Below are 20,575 nucleotides of genomic sequence, written 5' to 3'. Positions count from 1 at the left end.
CGCCAGGTCCCGGAGTGTTGACCGTACCAGGGCGATACGTTTAAGGAGCATTAGGGAGGGTGAGGTCAGTAGGCGATTTTCTAGGGTTCGGAGCTGCGTCTCCGCCTGCTCTCTAGCCGACTCAGCGTTCCGTTTTAGGGCCGAAGAGATGGCCATGCAACGTCCTCTGATTACCGCTTTATGCGCGGCCCACAGAGTGGCAGTGGAAATGTCCTGGGTGTCATTTTCGCTAAAGTAGAGTTGAAGGGCAGAGTCTATTTCCATTTTAGAGGGGGTGTGCTTCAGAAGGAAATCATTTAGACGCCAGTTATAGGGCCTACGGGTGGGGGCGTTCAGGTCAAGGGTCAGGGTAATGGGGGCATGGTCGGACCAGGAGATGGGCAGAATCCGTGCTGTCTCAGTAACACGTAACGTGGTGTTGTTTAGTAGGAAATAATCTATGCGCGAGTGCGTATGGTGGGGGGATGAGTAAAATGTAAACTGGCGGTCCCCTGGGTGAAGCGCCCTCCATGCATCAAACAAAGCATGCCTCCTCGTTAGCTGGCGGAAGAGCCTAGAGTCCCGCAAGGCCCTTGCCTGCGAGGCCCGAGGATTCACCACCAGGCGATCCCAGGTAGCCGAATGAGGTAGATTAAAGTCCCCTCCCACTACCAATAGGTCGTGGGGGGATCTGGCCAGGCGGGCAAAAACCCGACCTAGGAATCTATGCTGATGTGCATTGGGGGCGTACAGCGTGCATAGGGTTATGTCCCGTGAGTGCCATGTTCCCCGCAGGATAATGAAGTGGCCTAGGGAGTCTATGTAGGAGTCTGTGCAGGTGAAGGGGGTGCCCCTTTTTACCAAAATTGCTACCCCTGCCCGTTTCCGTGAGCTAAAGGCCTGATATATTAAGGGGAAATATCTGGACGCGAACGCAAAGGAGTCGCCCTTAGAGAAGTGCGACTCCTGTACCATTACTATCTCCGCCCCTGACTGCCTAAATTCCCTAAGTGCCAGATGACGTTTCCTGTTGGAGTTAAGCCCGTGGACGTTCAGGGATAGTAACTTAGCCATACTGTGGGTGGAGTGACCGTGGTTCATACTTAGCTGGAGTCAGGTGCGTTGCATTCGGTTCTGGGAGGGCGAGTGGAGGAGCCGCCGGGCCGACAGCCACCTGGACGCGCCGTCGGGTCCTGCCTGCGGGGGGGGGGGGGGAGAGAGGTGTCTGAAAAGAAAGAGAAAGATGAGAGCAAAAGACCAAAAAAAGCACACATCAACATTCAACAACGGGGGCCCGAGTGGCCTAGGGGCCCTCAGGTCCCAACAGTTCCTTAAGGACCTCCCGACCAAAATGTCCAAAAATGTGGGTCGGGGGGGCAAGGGGGTGGCGTGGAGAGGTTCCACTAGGGGGATTGGGAAGGAAGGAACTCTCAGGCTATCAGCCATGGGGGGGGGGCCGTACTCAGAAGGGCAGCCTCTACGGTGTCTCGTCCAAGACAGGCCCGATGTGTAGCGTTAAGGTAGGGCTGGGGCAACCGGGGGGTAAAATAACTGAATAACAACAAAAAGAAAATAAGTCAAGAGGGCTTCATGTAGATTACTGGGCGGCTCTTGTGGCCAGGGCGGCCGTCTCAGGTGGGGCTGTGCCTGGGGGATTTTCGGGCAGGGTCACGTCCCCTGGGGCGTCTGGGCGGGGGGACTCTCTGCCAGACCACTGGTGGAGGGGGTGGCGTGGCCACAAGGTCCCAATCCGGCAGCTGGGGGACGGGGATGTCCAGGGTTCTGCAGAAGGCGTCTAGGTCCTCCGGGTAACGCAAGGTGGCAGAGGTCCCCTGGTGGGTGGCGGACAGGCTAAAGGGGAAGCCCCATCGGTAGACAATGTCTCTGTCCTGTAAGGTACGGAGCAGGGGTTGTAGTAGCCGTCGTTTCTGCAGGGTGATCCAGGAGAGGTCCGGGTAGAGCTGTAGTGGATTGTTGTGAAAGATTAGGTTGCGAATGGGGCGCGCTTTACGCATTATAGCTTCCTTCCTTGGGTAGGAGTTTACACGGCATATAACATCGCGCGGTTTGGAGGCAGGACCCTTTGGCTTAAGGGCTCGGTGGGCTCTATCCATCTCAATGGGCTTGTCAGCTGGTGCGCCCAGTATGTCGTTGAATAAATTCTGGAGGGTCAGCTGGAGGTCCTCCGCCCCGTCGACTTCGGGGAGACCGCGTATGCGGATATTGTTGCGGCGCCCCCTATTGTCCAGGTCTTCAATGTGCCGCTGCATATCCCTGAGCATAAGGTGATGGTCTGACGCCTGAGTTTGGGTGCGGTGTACCGCCAGTTTAGTCTCTTGTATCTCCTCCTCCGCCATCTCCACTCTGTCAGCTAAGTGTTTGAGGCCTGTGTGTAGGGCCTGTATTTCAGTGCGGCATGTCGCCTTAACGTCTTCAATCAATTGTTTGAAATCCTCTTTCGTGGGGAAGGCCTGCATATAGGACTGCCATGGCGGGGGAGGATATTGGGGAGCCCCTCTGGTGCCAGTCGGGTTATAAAGTGGATCGGTGGGGGACGGTCGGTGGCTGGAGACCAGTTCTGCATGCCTTCTGGGCTCTAGGGGGGGGGGGGGTTGTTGGGATGAGTCCCATGGTGCGGACCAGGCCTCAGCCTGATCCCCCAGTGAGGTGGGGGCCCCTCCGTGCCACGGGGTGCTATTGCTGGCCATGGCTGCATATGAAGGGGGAGAGATCCCTCTCCGATCTCCGACCTCGGGCTGGATGGCCTGATGGATCTGTCCCCTGGCTGCAGGGGAGGTGTATTGAGGCCTAGCACTGGCTGAGACGCTGCCCTGCTCTGGGGAGCTCATGGAGGCCTGGGAGTTGGTGGGGGCTTGGAGAGCCGGAAAGTCCTCTCCGGTGAACGTGGGAGAGGGGGAGAGCTGGGCCCCGTTTTGGAAGTCCTGATCCGGGGCGGTGCGGAGCAGACGGGGGAAGGCCCCCGTACATTGGGTGTCCCGGTCCCGGGGGTCGGGGATGGTTGCGGCCTGTGCCGCATGGTCCGCGGCAGGGGGGCAGGGGTGCGGGGTTCCACTCACCCGTTGCTGGGAGCCATCCGGGCTCTCAGAGGAGGCCGAGGTCTGCGATCGGGTCGGGGATGGCTCTGGATGGCTGGACTGAGGTGAGCGAGGGGGAGATGTCCCTGTGTTGAACGTGGCCGCGTCCGGCCCCATCTTGTCCCCTTCACCCGGCGGCATGTCGGGTGGCTTAAAGTAGCGCTCGAAGGTCGTGGAGGAGCCTGGCGGGGGTTGGGATGATCCCCGTGCCTTTGTGGATCTGGTGGTTCGCGAACCGCCCATGGATGGCTGCAGAATCCCCCGGTTTTCTGCCTAAGTGCTGCGGGCTGGAGAGGAGCTCTCAAGGGATGCTTCCTTCCAGGCTGGCTTCCGGTCACGCCCCCTCCTCATTGGCCAATTCTAATGTATTTATTAGAAGACGCAGCATGTCATTTTTACCCTTGCTCCTGCAGTAACAGTCAAAGACATGCTACAGCTGGCAGCCCTGGACAATGTTTAGACCATCAAAATAAAATAAATTAAATTCTGAAGGTCACATACAAATTAAAATTGTGTTGTAAGGTATCTAGACAAGGAAAAAACGATTGCATGCTATTCCTTAAATAATTCCAGTTGCATAATCTTACCGTAAAGGAAGAAAAAATGTTTGCTCACCATTGTATTACTCAAATTGACTAGAATATGTCAGCCAATTGCTGGCAATCTCAAATGTTGCATTGAAACTATGCTTAGGCCTCATAATAATGAATCTATCTGCTTGAGTCACATTTGCTCACTGCCAGGCTGCAGTAAAGGGATAATAAATTGCAAGGATTAAAATAGCAAATAGCTGTGGAAAGAAGTGCAGTTAAAAAGCCATCATGATGATGCTCCTCGCCCACCACAAATATTTGACTGGCCGCAGTCCCATTGAACGCAGTTGTTCCTCCTGTTGGCCTGTTAGTTGTTTAGTGACGTACCAGCTCATGGGAGGAGCCACTGCATTTTGCGGGGATAGCAGGAATTTGCGCACTCACAAAGTATCGAATACTTGAGGAGGCTGGGAATTATTTACTTTTTTTAATCCACTGAAGACAGAGGTTGACTTCAGTAAAAAAAAAAAATGCATGTTTAAGTGATCAGAACTGTGGGCCAGATTCACAAAAGAGATACGACGGCGTATCTCCTGATACGCCGTCGTATCTCCTGATACGCCGTCGTATCTCTGTTTCTATCTATGCGACTGATTCATAGAATCAGTTACGCATAGATATCCCTAAGATCCGACAGGTGTAATTGTTTCACACTGTCGGATCTTAGGATGCAGTACCGCGGCCGCCGCTGGGGGGAGTTTGCGTCGTAAACCAGCGTCGGGTATGCAAATTAGGAGTTACGGCGATCCACGACGGTTTTCCGCATTCGCTACGTCGCCGCTAGTCTAGTTTCCCGTCGCAAAGTTAGTTGTTTTTTTTGGTGCCCTAACTTTAGTCCGCAAACGTATTGCTGTCTAAAGTATGGCCGTCGTTCCCGCGTCGAAATTTAAAAATGAACGTCGTTTGCGTAAGCCGTCCGGGAATACGGAATTACGCTACGCGCGTCGCCGTTCGAAAAACTGACGTCATGGCACGCAAAGCACGACGGGAATTGCGCAACTGAGCATGCGCAGTAGGTCCGGCGCGGGAGCGCGCCTAATTTAAATGGCACACGCCCATTTGAATTGGCCCGCCTTGCGCCGGAGGCCAACGGCGTAGGTTTTCATCGCAAGTGCTTGGTGAATCAGGCACTTGCGATGAAAAATTTCGGCGGTGTAACGTATCTACGATACGTTACGCCGCCGCTCACCTGCGTGAATCTGGCCCTGTATGCTTGCACAGAGGATGGCTAGGACTTTAGGCCTTTGGGTTTTGATAACTGTCGTAGTAAGGGTGAGGAGCGCCGTACAGTTCGCTTTTTCAAACTTTGTGATCGATAGTTTGTGGAGGTACCGTATGTAGGCAGATTTTTGATCCTTTTAGGGCAGTTCTTATGAAAATGTGAAGAAAGATTGACAAAAAAAAATCACCACTTTACTACTAGACTTCCAGATTGAATATATTTGTGATCAACAAGATATGCCAACATGGTTCAGGGGCTAAAAGAGTCCCCCTTCTTCAAGGCTACAAGCACATCATCGCTATTATACAGGATTTATATAGCACCAACAGTCTGCTCAGTCCTTTACAATATAAAAGTATGATTACAAAACAGTTCAATATAGGAGGGTCTTGCTCATGGAGCTTACAATCTAAAGGATATTATGTAATTAGTCAAAATAACTAATTGGTCCTTGAAAAGTTTATAAAACCTTTGCAGTTGTGCTTTGTTTTCTGTCTGTTTTCCCATTGAGTAGATTTTTACTCTCTTCGGCCTCGTGCACACGGGCAAGAATCTCGTCGGGAAAAAAACGTAGTTTTTCCCGACGAGATTCTTGGCAAGAATCTCTTGCCGCCCGAGTGTACACACAGACCTTTCAAAAGAACTGTTCTCTTGAAGGTCAAGAATACAGTGACGAGCATGTGCTCGTCGCATTCGATGCCGTCGCCGCCATCTTGCTGCACCCTACCTATGCCTAGGAAGCTACCGCGCATGCGTCAAAGTCATTTCGAGCATGCGTGGGTTTCCACGGCGACCAGGTAAGTATACACACTCTCAGGTTTCTCGGCAGGAAAAACTGCAGAGAATCTTGCGAACATGTTCTCTATTTTTCTCGTCTAGATTCTGGGCAGTTTTCTTGTTGAGAATCCTGAAAGCCTTGTACACACGCTCGGTATACTCAGCAAGAAAGCGTTGCAGGCAGTTTTCTTGCTGGTTCTTGCCAAGTAAACCGAGCGTACAGAATGCCGGAGCCCGTGACCCCGAAAATAACTCCAGGAGACATCCAGGAAGAAAGGGTGTCGCCAGAATACAAAGTGATGTGAAAGCTCCCCAGTGGGACGCAGACAGAGAATATAAACCTTCCCCAAAACAAAGTTATGGATAGAATCTGGGTTTATATGAGGAACAAGCTCATCTTACCAGCCAGCATGCAACCAACTGTATTATCTTGGACGGATTATCCTGGAGGGAGCCTACCCCTCTTTAAAGGCATGGGGGCACAGTGGACACCTAGCACAATGGCGGCAAAGGCGTCCAGTGCATCCCCTCACCAGTATTCCAACAGTACAAACAAATGGGCACTGCCCCCTCCTATAACTGGTCTTCACAGCAAGGAGCACATGGAAGGCTGGACGCATGTCAAACAAAACCAAAGAAAATTCCCATTCAACTTACCGACCAGCCTGCAACAAACCTAATTATCCTGTCTAACAGTATGCGTTAAAACCAGGGTTTAGTTTGCACACATATGCTGCAGGGCCCCTTCTCGGCACCCCAGTATTGTCTCCAGCCCTAACTATAATCTCCATAGTAGAAGAACATGCATAATAATAGGTAGAGGGCAGATGAACCTGGAGGGGCGCACTGGGGGGCACAATGGGGACAAAGATGTCCAGTGCATCCACCCACCAGTATTAAACTGAACAATCAGCTGTCATATGATCACTCAGTTTTCAGTCTTAGGCCCCGTACACACGACCGAGTTTCTCGGCAGAATTCAGCCAGAAACTCGATCGGAGCTGGATTCTCGTGTGTACACTTTTCAGCGAGGAAGCCGACGAGGAACTCGTCGGGCCAAATAGAGAACATGTTCTCTATTTCCTCGTTGTTCAATGAGGAAAGTCGGCCCGCCGAGATCCTCGGCGGCTTCAACACTGAACTCGACGAGGAACTCGATGTGTTTGACACGTCGAGTTCCTCGGACGTGTGTACGGGGCCTTAGAGCTGGGGTGGGACAGCTGCAGCATAGAGGTGAGTATGAATGTATATTTTTTTCGATACCTCAAATTTCTCTTTTAAGTGGCAGTTCCCCAATCCAACCACAAAGCAATAGCAAGGGAAATAACATTTGTTTAAATCGGTGCTGTTTACACCCATCCACTGCGCTGTCTGATGTTGCACTAAAATAATGCATGCATCATTTTGCACAGCGAATTGCTGTAGCAACGTTATATAGTGCTTCCCGACACAAAGCATCTGCATGTGATTGTGCAGTTTAAATAAAGTTAAAAAAGTGTTTCCCCTTCCTGCCACCATCTTTAATGCTGTCATGTCTGGTATATACACAATAAAGCAGTTCAATGCAGCGCAACAAAAATGCACTTAAACCACAAGTAAACTTATTTCAAATGCATCAGAAGCACAATGTGTTACAATAGCGCACTTTCAGGCCCCATGCACACCAGAGTTTTTCTCAGCTCCCTAAATGCCTTTCCTCCTGGCAGCAGCACTTGTAAATGTGTGTCTAGGCCTGTTAGGGCAAATCAATAGCTTGGTTGTTAACTCATTTCACCTTTTAGAATATAATTTTTTTTTGGCCACTAAAATGAAATAACGCTTAAGAGCTTGATGCACCTAGCCTTAAAGTGGTTGTAAACCTATTACTACCACTTTTACCGTGAATATCTCCTAAAACTTGCACCGTTCAGGAGATATTCACTGTCATCGACACATGTGCACTGGAGAAACGGCTCGCTTGTGGCGTTTCTTCAGTGGCTGTGCCGTGACCAATGGCATCCACGAGCATGCACGGGAGTGACGTCATCGCGGCTCCGGCCAATCAGAGCGCCGGAGCCCGCGACCCCGAAAATAACTCCAGGAGACATGCTGCTGGTCACAAAGGTGTATGGGGATCACTGCAACAGCTTCGTTCTAGGGCAGGGGTGGCCAACCAGTAGCCCGCGGAGCCCTCTGATGTGGCCCGCGACCTCCTGCTCTAGAATGGCGGGTTGGCATGGCCAGATTGCAGGTTGAGACTTGCCATACCGTAGCATCAGTGTTGTGAATGAAGCTGGTGGTAGAGGAAGAAAGGCTGCAGAGCAAAGCCCCATAAGCCAATGCATCCTCTACAGCGCCGGCTTCTACCACAGGGGGAGTATATGGTAAAGTTCAGCTAACCCGCAGGATAGACACAGATGCACTAAGCTGCACCCGCAGTGTGGGTAAACCGCAGCACATCAGTGTGAAAGAGTCTTAGGCCCTTTTAACACGATCAGCCTGACCAATTGGGACCATTCCCCTCTATAGAGCGACAGATGTCTGTTTACGCCCACCTACCTCCAATCCGAAAAACAGAAAGGAATTCGTCCCCTTCCATCTGGGCAGATTGGAGGGCCTATAGCGTAGCCGTGACCTGTCATCTGCCCGCTCTGCTCATTTTGGCCCGCAACTGGTTACCAAGTTGCTTAAGTGGCCCTCACTCTTTAAAAGATTGGGCACCCCTGTTCTAGGGTAAGTATTTCATAATGAGCTAGTATGCAATACATATTAGCTCACTATGCCTTTATCTTGCAGGTTGGTTTTTTTCAACCACTTTAACGCACATTTAGAAGTGTCAAGCTATTTTTTTGGGCCTCTAAATGCCCCTGCTCTAAACACCTATGTTTGCATGGCTTGCATGAAAGGTAGAGGCAGAAAAAAAGACGCCAGACGTCCCTAAAAGCGTCATTTTTAGCACTCCGCTCGCACAAGACCTTGGGTGTCTTAGCGCAGATGCCATAATGCTTGCACTACGGTATCCTAAACTGATCCCTGTGCAAGCTTGTACTTTCAAAATGCCATTTGTTTCTGATCCATTTGCGGTGCCCTCGTCTTTCCGTTTGCTGTACGTCTCCCTTTGTGGTTTATGTGGTCATATGCCTTTTCCTCAAACAACTGAAAATATCTTTGTATATTTTATGATTTCCTCATAGTGGTTTATGTGTAATATAAGTTCTGTATAATGTCAGTGTAGTTGAGATATTTAGTTGAATTTACTTATTGTGAGAGCCGTGGCAGATGAGCGACTTCCTTCTAGAACCAAGAAGAGGAAATCCTGTGGAAGTTCCCTGAGTTAACGCTGCTGTCCTCAACAAGATTAACAGTAACAGTTTAAAAGCATTTCATGTCACATCTCAGCAATGAAAGTTTCAAAATTCCCCAGTGTATCTACATTCACGGTTTCAGAACGAGTGCAATACCTTGCTTGCACTTTGTTCCCACTGAGAATGTGCAGCTACTTTATATATAGAGTGTAGGTGTGCCTTCTACCATAAAGACTCAAGGGCTTAGACAGGTGATCTTTGCAACCTTATAGCTCTTGATTTATTTCTGGAAACCCCATGAATGTTACTGAACCTTATAAAAAAAAATACATTTTTTTAAGCTTATCCGTCATCTAAATTCATCTTTATGCCGGGGTAGCGTATCCCATATACGTTAGGCCGACGTAGCGCAGAAAGGCAAGCACCGAATTCACCAAGCACTTGCCTCCCAAACGGCGCTGGGTTCCCTCGGCGTAAGCCGTTGTAGGTGGGCGTGAGCCATGCTAATGAGGCGTGACCCCATGCAAATGATGGGCCGAGTGCCATACAAGTACTTAAAGCGGAGTTCCACCCAGGAAAACAACATTTGGCCAAAAGTACTAAAAAAATAAAATAAAATAAAAGTAAATTTATACTCACCCGAAATACCTGTTGCTATGCGGAAGTCCGTAATCTGCCTCTTCGGCACCGCGGAATGTTTTCTTCTTCTTCTTCTCCTAGTGAATGGGGCGCGCTGCTTTCTGGGAACTGTGTGTGTTCTCAGAGAGCAGCCGCCCATTCACAAGCCGGCACGAGACTCACACAGGCGTAGTAGGAAATGGGCAGTGAAGCCGTAAGGCTTCACTGCCAGTTTCCCTCTAGTGTGAATGGCGGCACGGGACCTGCATCAATCGTGGGATCGGCATCGGGGGGCCATCAGCGCGGGCACGTAGGACAAGGTAAGTGTCCTTAGTAAATGTCAGCAGCTACACTGTTAGTAGCTGCTGACTTTAAAAAAAAATTTATTGCGGGTGGAATCCCGCTTTAAAATGAACGGCGCATGCGCCGTCCCGTGGACGTATCCCAGTGCACATGCTCAGAATCACGTCGAAACTACTCCCTAAGATACGACAGGGCACTGCCCAGCCCTATTCACCTACTACGTAAACGACGTAAAATACAACGGCTGTGTTCCCTGGTCCATACCTTCGCATGAGTTGCGCCTCATATATGGGGAATAACTTTACGCCGGACGTACGACTTACGCAAACCGCGTATATTATGCGCCGGGCGCAAGTACGTTCGTGAATCGACGTATGTCCCTCATTTCCATATTTGAATAGGAAATCAATGGGAGCGCCACTTGCGGCCAGCGTAAATATGCGCCCACGATACGCCGGCGTAGGAAAGTTACGTCGGTTGGATGAAGCCTATTTTCAGGCGTATCTCAGTTTATGGGCGCGGTGCATAGATACGACGGCGCACACTTACGCGGCGTATCTTGAGATACGCCGGCGTAAGTGCTTTGTGAATCTGGGCCATAGTTTTGTACTTTTTGCTATAATAAATATCCCCATTTTTTATTTATTTTTTAAAAAGCTAACTTTTCCTCAGTTTAGGCATATTTTTAGTATTAAAAATCACAATAAGCGTATATTGATTGGTTTGCACAAAAGTTATAGCGTCTACAAAATAGGGGATAGATTTATAGCATTTTTATTATTATTATTTTTTTTTTTTACTAGCAATGACGGCGATCTGTGATTTTTATCAGGATATCGGGACTGCGACATTATGGCGGACACATCAGACACTTTTGACACATTTTTGGGACCATTGCATTGCATTGCATATACAGCGATCAGTGCTATAAAAATGCACCGATTACTGTAAAAATGTCACTGGCGGGGAATGGGTTAACCACTAGGGGGCGATCAAGGGGTTAATTGTGTTCCCTAGGTGTGTTTCTAACTGTAGGGGGAGGGGACTGACCTAGAGACCTTTATTCAGAAAGAACTTGCGCCCTTAGTTACGGCGGTGTAACGTATGTGTTGCGGTGTAAGGCCGGGTAATTCAAATGGGGATGTAGGGGGCGTTTTTTATTTAAATGTGTGTTGACCCCGCGTTTTTTTACGTTTTAGTTGAACGGCGCATGCGCCGTCCGTAAAATATCCCAGTGTGCATTGCTCTAAATGACGTCGCAAGGACGTCATTGCTTTCGACGTGAACGTAAATTACGTCCAGCCGTATTCGCAAACGACTTACGCAAACGACGTAAAATTTTAAAACTCGGCGCGGGAACGACGGCCATACTTAACATTAGCTACCCCTCATATAGCAGGGGTAACTATACGCCGGAAAAAGCCGAAAGCAAATGACGTAAAAAAAAAGCGCCGGGCGGTCGTTCGTTTCTGAATCGGCGTAAATCCTCATTTGCATATTCCTCGCGTAAAAATACGGAAGCACCACCTAGCGGCCAGCCTGGAATTGCAGCCTAAGATCCGACGGTGTAAAACACTTACACCTGGCGGATCTTAAGGATATCTATGCGTAACTGATTCTCTGAATCAGTCGCATAGATACGACCGTCGGAACTCAGAGATACGACGGCGTATTAGGAGATACACCGTCGTATCTCTTTCTGAATCCGGCCCAAGATCTTTACCGAGCCTGGCTCTGCTGAGTGACGTCAGCCGACAGTCGATTTTAGCCTGCTGTCAGCTGAAAATGGGTCATAGGAATACAGAATGGACTGCACTCTTGTGATTCTCAGGAGAAGTAAAGCCAAAATAGTTTGTGCTATACTTCTTCTTTTAAGTTCTTATTGCAGTGTTTAAATTCATTTTTTATATGACGTAAAGAGTATTTAAATCTCAAAACAAAATGTAATGTATTGCAGCTTACCCGTCCTTAGATGTGGCGGTTGCATTAGCTTTTTTTTTCACCTGGTAATCCTGTCAATAACATACTACTTGTCCCTGGTTGGCTACACTTATTTCTCCACTGTTTATGTGGAGACAGCAGGGGCGGACTGACCATTGAGTCACTCAGGCACTGCCCGAGGGCCCCATGCCACTAGGGGGCCCCATCAGGGTTGCCAGGCTCAGTAAAACCAGGGACAGTATGTAAAAATCTGTGTTTTTTTTACATCTGTCCCTGATATGTCCGAAACTGACATGCTTTTGATGTGAAAATCTAGAGATTTTAGCTGCCCCGCCTCTGCACTGCCTCCTGGCGTGGTGGTCATCTGTAAGCTCCGGGGGCCCCATAATCTTCTATTGCCCGGGGGCCCCATGAGTTGTCAGTCTGCCCCTGGGAGGCAGCCACGATTACCACCTGGGTTGGACTTCAAATTTGTCAGCTCCATTACATGGGGAATGATTGGATTAGTAGTTTACACATATAAAATAACATTGTTTTATGCTTCCAGTTCATTTCACAGGAGGTGACAGTGACACTGTACAGTATATCTGTCAGTATCAACATGTATTTTCTGTACTTGCTGAAACTGGTCTTAGCCTGAAAAGAAGAAAATTAATGCAGCAATGGACTAGAAAGCTGCAATGGATTCCATTTGCGTTTTGGGGTTGCATACGCGTTTATCTTTTTATGCGCTTGCTCTTCCATATTTTTTGTTGTATTAAATAGAGAGATTTATAGAGGACGTGCTGTATTTAACTAACTATGACATCACACATATGCTCACCAGCACACCCAATAGCACATAAAGAGAAACTTTATTGCTCAGATACATCACATTCTCTCTAACATTTTGCACAGTGTATTCTTATTATTTTTTTGTCTTGTTTCAGCTCTTGGATGTGGTCTCTAGTCTGGCAGCAAGGGGGAAACGTATTCTGGTGTTGGGGAGGAAACACATGTTATTCCCCTCTAAGAAATGGCAAAAGCAGGACATTCAGCGCTTGAAGGGATATGCTGACTGCTTTTTCCTTGACAATATGTGAGTATCATTTTGGTCATTATAACTTTTTAGAAGTGATTATTAAAGTCTTGTTTTTTTTGTTTTTTTTTAAATAACAAACATATTATACTTACCTGCTCTGTGCAGTGGTTTTGCACAGAGCAGCCTTCTTTTGTCCCTCGCGGGCACTCCTGGTCCCTGCCGAGTGCCCCCACAGCAAGGAGCTTTCTATGGGGGCACCCGAGCTGAGCTGCAGCTCCATGTGTCCATTCAGACACAAAGCCGTGGCTCGTCACCTGTCCCCTCTCTCCCCTCATTGGCTCACTGACTTTCATTGACAGCAGCGGGAGCCAATGGTGCACGCTACTGTGTTTCAGCCAATCAGGAGGGAGAGTCCCGGACAGGCGAGGCTTTCGTGCAGCATTGCTGGTTCGAGATGGGGCTCAGGTAACTATTGGGGGGCTGATGAGGGCTTCTGCACACTGAAGGTTTTCATCTTAATGTATAGAATGCACTAAGATAAAAAAAAAAAAAAACTTCTGCCCTTAAACCCACTTTAACTCCTTATAGCCATATTTTCACTTTTTAGTCTTCCCACCTCGCTGTTACAAAAATGTTTAAAAATATTCATCATCATTTGTACCTTCTTGTGTATTTTTTTGCTGCATGGAAGCACTTCCTGATTTTTTGCCTAGGCCAGGCCCTGCTGGCTCCTGGGATTGCTATATCACAGCTATCCCAAGAAGCAGTGTGTTGTCTATGTGTGCATGTGGGATTTCTATGCATGCGCACAAATGCTCCCACCGCCAACAACTAGCCTGCACAACTCTAGCAACTGGGGACATTTTGTAGGCATGCGCAGTGGCTCTGCTGGTCTTTGCTGGGTTCCAAATGCCTGGCAAAAACTGGTGGTGCATCTGTGCACAGGCTAGACCTGGGAAGGTGGCGTCGTATCAGGGAATTGATGTGTCGGCGAGGTTCTGCTTTAAGAACTGATCTGGCACTAGGCTAGCCTATGTATATACACTAACCCAGCATTGTGTTTATATGTGCAATTGTATTCATATGCACCATCCTCACAATGGTTTTATGACCTAATAAAAGTGTTTACACTGACCCAGCAGTATCTGTATGAGCTATCATTTTGTGACAACACTGAAATTACACTTTGCTACACTGTAAAGTAGTGAGTGTACAGCTTGTATAACAGTGTCAATTTGCTGTCCCTTCACGCAACACACAACCATTAATGTCTAAACCTCTGGTAACAAAAGTGAGTACACCCCGAAGTGAAAATGTCCAAATTGGGCCAAAGTAGCCATTTTCCCTCCCGGTGTCATGTGGCACAATAGTGTAACATTGCTTAGGTGTGAATGGGGAGCAGGTGTGTTAAATTTGGTGTCATCGCTCTCACTCTCTTATACTGGTCTTTGGAAGTTCACCATGTCACCTCATGACAAAGAACGCTCTGAGGATCTGAACAAAAAGAATTGTTGCTCTACAAAAAATGGCCTAGGCTATAAGAAGATTTCCAAGACCCTGAAACTGAGCTGCAGCACAGTGGATAAGACCATACAGCAGTTTAACAGGACAGGTTCCATTCAGAACAGGCATCGCCATGGTCAATCAACGAAGTTGAGTGCACATGCTCAGCATCATATCCAGAGGCTGCCAGCATTGCTGCAGAGGTTGAAGGTGTGGGGGGTCAGCCTATCAGTTCTCAGACCATACGCTGCACACTGCATCAAATTGGTCTGCATGCCTGGCCTCCCAGAAGAAAGCCTCTTTTGTTCAGATGGTGTCAAGCGTGTGTGGCGGCAACCAGATGAGGAATACAAAGACAAGTGTTTCTTGCCTACAGCCAAGGATGGTGGTGGGAGTGTCATGGTCTGCATGAGTGCTGCTTGCACTGGGGAGCTACAGTTCATTGAGGGAATTATGAATGCCAACATGTACTGTGACATACTGAAGCCGAGCATGATCCCCTCCCTTCACAGACTGGGCCGTAGGGCAGTGTATTCCAACATAATGACCCCAAACACACTTCCAAGACGACCACTGCCTTGCTAAAGAAGCTGAGGGTAAAGGTGATGGACTGGCCAAGTATGTCTCCAGACCTAAACCCTATTGAGCATCTGTGGGGCATCCTCAAATGAAAGGTGGAGGAGCGCAAGGTCTCCAACATCCACCAGCTCCGTGATGTCATCATGAAGGAGGAGTAGAAGAGGACACCAGAGCTTCACTGGTTGCCACTGGTGTCCTCTTCCACTTCTCCATGACGACATCATGCCCAAGAGGGTTAAGGCAGTGCTGGAAAATAATGGTGGCCACACAAAATATTGACACTTTGGGCCCAATTTGGACATTTTCACTTAGGGGTGCACTCACAGCGGTTTAGACATTAATGGCTGTGTGTTGAGTTATTTTGAGGGGACAACAAATTTACACTGTTATACAAGCTGTACACTCACTACTTTTCATTGTATCAAAGTGTCATTTCTTCAGTGTTGTCACATGAAAAGGTATAATAAAATATTTACAAAAGTGTGAGGGGTGTACTTACTTTTGTGAGATACTGTATATTCATTGACCAACAGTGTCTGGATGAGCTACCATTTCTGTGTAGTGTAGTTCAGCAGTGTCTATTATAAGCTACATTTGTATGCATCTACTGACCAGCAGTGTTTATGTCATGCCTTCATTCATAAGGCTCATCGTCTTCATAGTTTTGACTTTAGTTTGAATTAAATCAATGCTGCCATCTAGTGGACTTTCTGTTTAATTGCACCTGTTCTATGTTAATATAGTCAGCTAGAATAGTTCATTAATTTGGTCCATGCAAGCTTCCGTATTTCTATCCCATGAGGCTTTGCAGCACCTCCACAGCCTTCTTTTCCATTTTTCCTTCCAAGCAAGCACATGTCTGCTGAGTTCTTTCTCACGTCAGCCATATCGATGCATCTACGGTACGTGCAACTTTGTCTCTCTAGATAGATAGATAGGGAGGCTCTAATTGTATTATTGTTTATTAATTGTAATCTGTTTGTATCTATTACAGTTTTAATCTGTCTTGTGCTAATAAAAGTTCATAAGGATTCTGCGCCTACTGGAATGCATTAGTATGAGAAGAGTTATCAGTGTGCCCGAATACACATCAGTCACGTGTAGTGAGGGGCATAACAGTAAAACGTAGGCTTCTAAACATGGCTAGCATACAGAACTTCCAGCAAAACAAAGGTTTCTAAGCACGGCCAGCATACAGAACGCCATAGAAACCAAGGCTTCTAAGCACAGCTTCCACATAGAACCCCAAAGAGACATCAGAGTTAGCAGCTCCCATATACAGCTAGACATCATGTCGCAGACAAAGTCAGAGCACCTCGTGACAAGGTCAGAAGTTTACTCCACGAGCTCAAGGAGGTCAGTGAAAAGTGAAACAATCGCCATTGCCCGCGCAAAGGCAGAATCTGCCAAGGTGAAAGCTGACTTTGCAGCAAAAGAGGCCGAAGTAAAGGCTAGGTTTGCTGAAAAAGAGATGCAAATCAAATTAGATAAGTTACGCATGGAAACTGAATCTGAGAAGTTACGCATGGAAACTGCATTAGAGAAGTTACGCATGGAAACTGCATTAGAGAAACTAGCTGCAGAGAAGGAGTCAGCGGCTGCTGCAGCCGAGGCAGACATCCTAGAAGAACTTGCAAAGCCCACCAGTGAGCGGCACAGCAACGTGCTAGGGGAAGAATCCGTTCCTCATGACAGTACAGAGCGTACCTCAGAATATGTGCGGCGACACGCCAAACCAGACAACTGCCCGCTTACAGCGCCAAGAGCGGAATCAACTCCCGCCATTCACACGCCTTATATCAAGCAAGAAAGTAAACCTGCACTTAGTCAGTTTTCAGCACATTCTGCATCCAGGCTATCAAAGCACTACGCCACAGTTGACCAAGTCGAAAATGAAGAACAACAAGTTAAAAGACCCAGCGACAGCATCTCTGATGACCGCGTCTACTCCACAAGTTCCTGGCACAACAAAGCGCCCCCTGGCTACTCACACAACGATCAAGGTATGTCAGATTTCTTCAAGCTCTTAGCACGACGTGAACTGTTAGCAAAAGGACTTGCAAAGTTTAACGATCGCCCTGAAAGTTATAGAGCATGGCGTTCGTCCTTCAGAAATGCAATTAGGGATCTTGGTTTTAAAGCAAGTGAGGAAGCCGATCTCTTAGTCCAATCACTGGGGAATGAGTCATCAGAGCATGCAAGGAGAATCAGAGACATTAACATCAATTACCCAACCAAAGGGCTGAGCATGATATGGGAGAGGATTGATGAATGTTACGGTTCCCCAGAAGTTCTAGAAAACTCTCTTTTTAAAAGAATAGAGGACTTTCCCAAGATTTCTAACAAAGGCTACCAGAAGCTGAGAGAATTGAGTGACCTAGTGACAGAACTCCAAATAGCCAAATCAGAAGGAGACTTGCCAGGCCTTGCCTTTCTGGACACAGCCCGTAGTGTTAACCCTATAGTGCAGAAGCTACCTTACAGCCTTCAAGAAACCTGGATTACACGAGGCTCCAACTACAAGCAAAGGCACAACGTTCCCTTCCCACCATTCTCTTATTTTGTGGACTTTATTCGCCATCAAGCAAAGGTTAAAAATGATCCTAGTTTTGACATCTCATCATCTGACTCTGCTCTCCCTAGGCCAAGTAAGCCTGCTCTAACCCGCAACTTCAAAGTCACACCTGTTGCAGTACGCAAAACAAGTGTATCTCCAGCTGAGAATCCAAGCAGAGAGTGCCCTCTTCACAAGAAGCCTCATTCATTGTCAAAGTGCAGAGGTTTTAGAGAAAAGACTCTCCAAGATCGCAGAACCTTCCTCAAAGAAAACAGAATTTGTTACAGGTGCTGCGCATCAACTTCACACATCGGTAAAGACTGTAAGGTGAGCATCAACTGCTCTGAGTGTAACAGCACAGAACACAACACAGCTCTACATCCAGGGCCAGCGCCATGGACTCTTACCCCCTCACTCCAGGTGGAAGAGCACGGCGAGGAGCAACAAGACACAGTACCTCCTGTAGTTACACCCCAGTGCACCCAAGTATGTGGAGAAGGTTCGTCTAACAAATCCTGCTCCAAGATTTGTCTTGTTACAGTTTACCCCACAGGCCACAGAGAAAAAGCAGTGAAGCTATACGTGATCCTGGACGATCAAAGCAACAGATCACTCGCCAGCTCAACCTTCTTTGACACCTTCAAAATCAAGGAAGCAAACTCTTCATACTTACTCAAGACTTGTACAGGGGTAAGTGAAGAAACTGGGAGAAGAGCCATCGGTTACCAAATCGAATCCTTTGATGGTCAGACAACCCTGCCTCTGCCAACTCTAATCGAGTGCAATCAGTTCCCAACTGAAAGAGAGGAGATCCCTACACCAGAGGTGGCACTTCATCACAGACATCTGAAGGGCATAGCACACCTCATCCCTGAACTGGATCCCCAGGCTGAGATAGCACTTCTCCTTGGGAGGGACATCATCAGAGTTCACAAGGTGAGAAAACAAATCAATGGTCCCCACAACTCCCCCTATGCCCAGAAGCTAGATCTCGGATGGGTCATCATAGGCAACGTATGCCTAGGGAGTGTTCACAAACCAACCAGCGTGAACTCTCTCTTTACAAAGACACTAGAGGGTGGGCGTCCATCCTTATTTCAGCCTTGTACCAACAGATTCCTCGTAAGAGAGAAGCCTGCCAGTGTAATTCATTCCAACCCTTACACCGCTAATCTTCTTTGTGATGAAGACAGAGATCGTTTAGGATGCTCAGTTTTCCAAGGGACTAAAGAAACTCACCAACTTGCCCCATCAATTGAAGATCATATCTTCTTGGAAATAATGAAACAGGGATTCCACAAAAACAATGAAAACAGCTGGGTAGCACCCCTGCCTTTCAAAGCACAGAGACCCTGCCTTGCTAACAACAGAGAACAAGCTTTAAAGCGCTTTTCTTCCCTTAAACGCAATCTTCAAAGAAAGCCAGAAATGAAAGGGCATTTCTTCTCATTCATGAGTAAGATGTTTGAGGATGACCATGCTGAGATAGCCCCACCTTTAAAAGACAAAGAAGAGTGCTGGTACCTACCAATCTTCGGTGTCTACCACCCCAAGAAGCCAGGTAAAATCCGGGTAGTGTTTGACTCCAGCTCTCAGCACGAAGGGGTCTCACTAAATGATGTCCTCCTAAAGGGACCAGATCTCAACAACACACTTATTGGTGTTCTCATCAGGTTCCGCAAGGAAGCAGTTGCCATAGTTGCAGACATACAGCAAATGTTTCACAGCTTCCAAGTCAAGGAAGAACACAGGAACTTCTTGAGATTCCTATGGTTCAAAGACAATGACCCTACTAAAGACATTACAGAATACCGCATGAAAGTGCACGTTTTTGGTAACAGTCCATCCCCTGCTGTTGCCATCTACGGACTTAAGCTATCCGCTCAAGAAGGTGAGAAAGACGTTACACAGTTTATTGAAAGAGACTTTTATGTAGATGATGGTCTGAAATCACTTTCTTCACCTGAAGCTGCTATAAGTCTACTCAAGAGGACTCAAAGCACACTTGCCTCTTCAAATCTTAGACTGCATAAGATAGCATCAAACAGCAAGGTCGTCATGGAGGCCTTCCCTTCTCAAGATTATGCCAGTGACTTCAAAGATCTGGACTTAGCTACAGACTCCCTTCCTATGCAACGCAGCCTAGGACTCAACTGGGACCTCAAGACTGACACCCTTACCTTTCAGGTCGACCAAGAGCCAAAACCCTTCACTCGGCGAGGTGTCCTATCCACCATCAACAGCCTGTATGATCCACTCGGGTTCGCAGCACCGGTGACCGTCCAAGGTAAGATTATGCTTAGAGAGCTTACTGCAGACACATGTGATTGGGATTCTCCACTACCTCCTGAGAAAGAGACATTATGGGTAACATGGAGAGACTCTTTAAAGACTTTATCTAACCTACACATACATAGACCATACACCCACTTTCCTCCTGAAAGGGTTCAGTCTAGAAAGTTATGTGTATTCTGCGATGCTTCAGTCAAAGCAATAGGAGCAGTAACCTACCTCAAGTCAGTAGACATCGAGGGCCAAATTCATATTGGGTTCGTTATGGGCAAGGCCAAGCTAGCACCATGTCCTGAAACCACCATTCCAAGATTGGAACTGTGTGCTGCTGTATTAGCAGTAGAACTAGCAGAACTTATTACATCTGAGATGGATATAGAACTCGAGGATACAGAGTTTTACACAGACAGCAAGGTAGTGTTGGGCTACATTTACAACGAAAGTAGGAGATTCTATGTCTATGTGCACAACAGAGTCCTAAGGATCAGGAAGTCTACACAGCCCACACAGTGGCGTTATGTCTCAACTGATCATAACCCAGCAGATCATGCCACAAGGTCTGTGCCAGCATCCCGTCTCAAAGACACTACATGGCTCACAGGACCACCCTTCCTGTACAAGTCAGTGCCTACCACTCCACAAAGGGAGACTTATGAACTGTTAGAACCTGAATCTGACTCAGACATCCGTCCTCAGGTTTCCACACTACATACAACAATTTCTAACCAACTGTTGAGATCCAAGCGCTTCGATAAGTTCTCCACTTGGAAATCCTTACAAAGAGCTACAGCTTTCTTGGTTCACATAGCCA

At 47.7% G+C, this 20,575-nt stretch overlaps 1 protein-coding gene across 1 annotated transcript in view; it reads left to right on the top strand.

Moving 5' to 3' along the window:
* Positions 1 to 20,575, top strand: part of LOC120920533 (protein only RNase P catalytic subunit) — a 115,537-nt gene that overhangs the window by 86,786 nt on the left and 8,176 nt on the right. Inside the window, exon 5 of the mRNA XM_040332665.1 lies at positions 12,742 to 12,890. Coding sequence (XP_040188599.1) covers positions 12,742 to 12,890 — 149 coding nt within the window. The remainder of the gene's footprint in view (positions 1 to 12,741; positions 12,891 to 20,575) is intronic.

Source organism: Rana temporaria, chromosome 13, assembly GCF_905171775.1.
Source record: "Rana temporaria chromosome 13, aRanTem1.1, whole genome shotgun sequence".
In the NCBI taxonomy this organism is placed as follows: Eukaryota; Metazoa; Chordata; class Amphibia; order Anura; family Ranidae; genus Rana; species Rana temporaria.
Note: the sequence above shows the minus strand (reverse complement) of the source record. Positions and strands in the feature narration are given on the sequence as shown.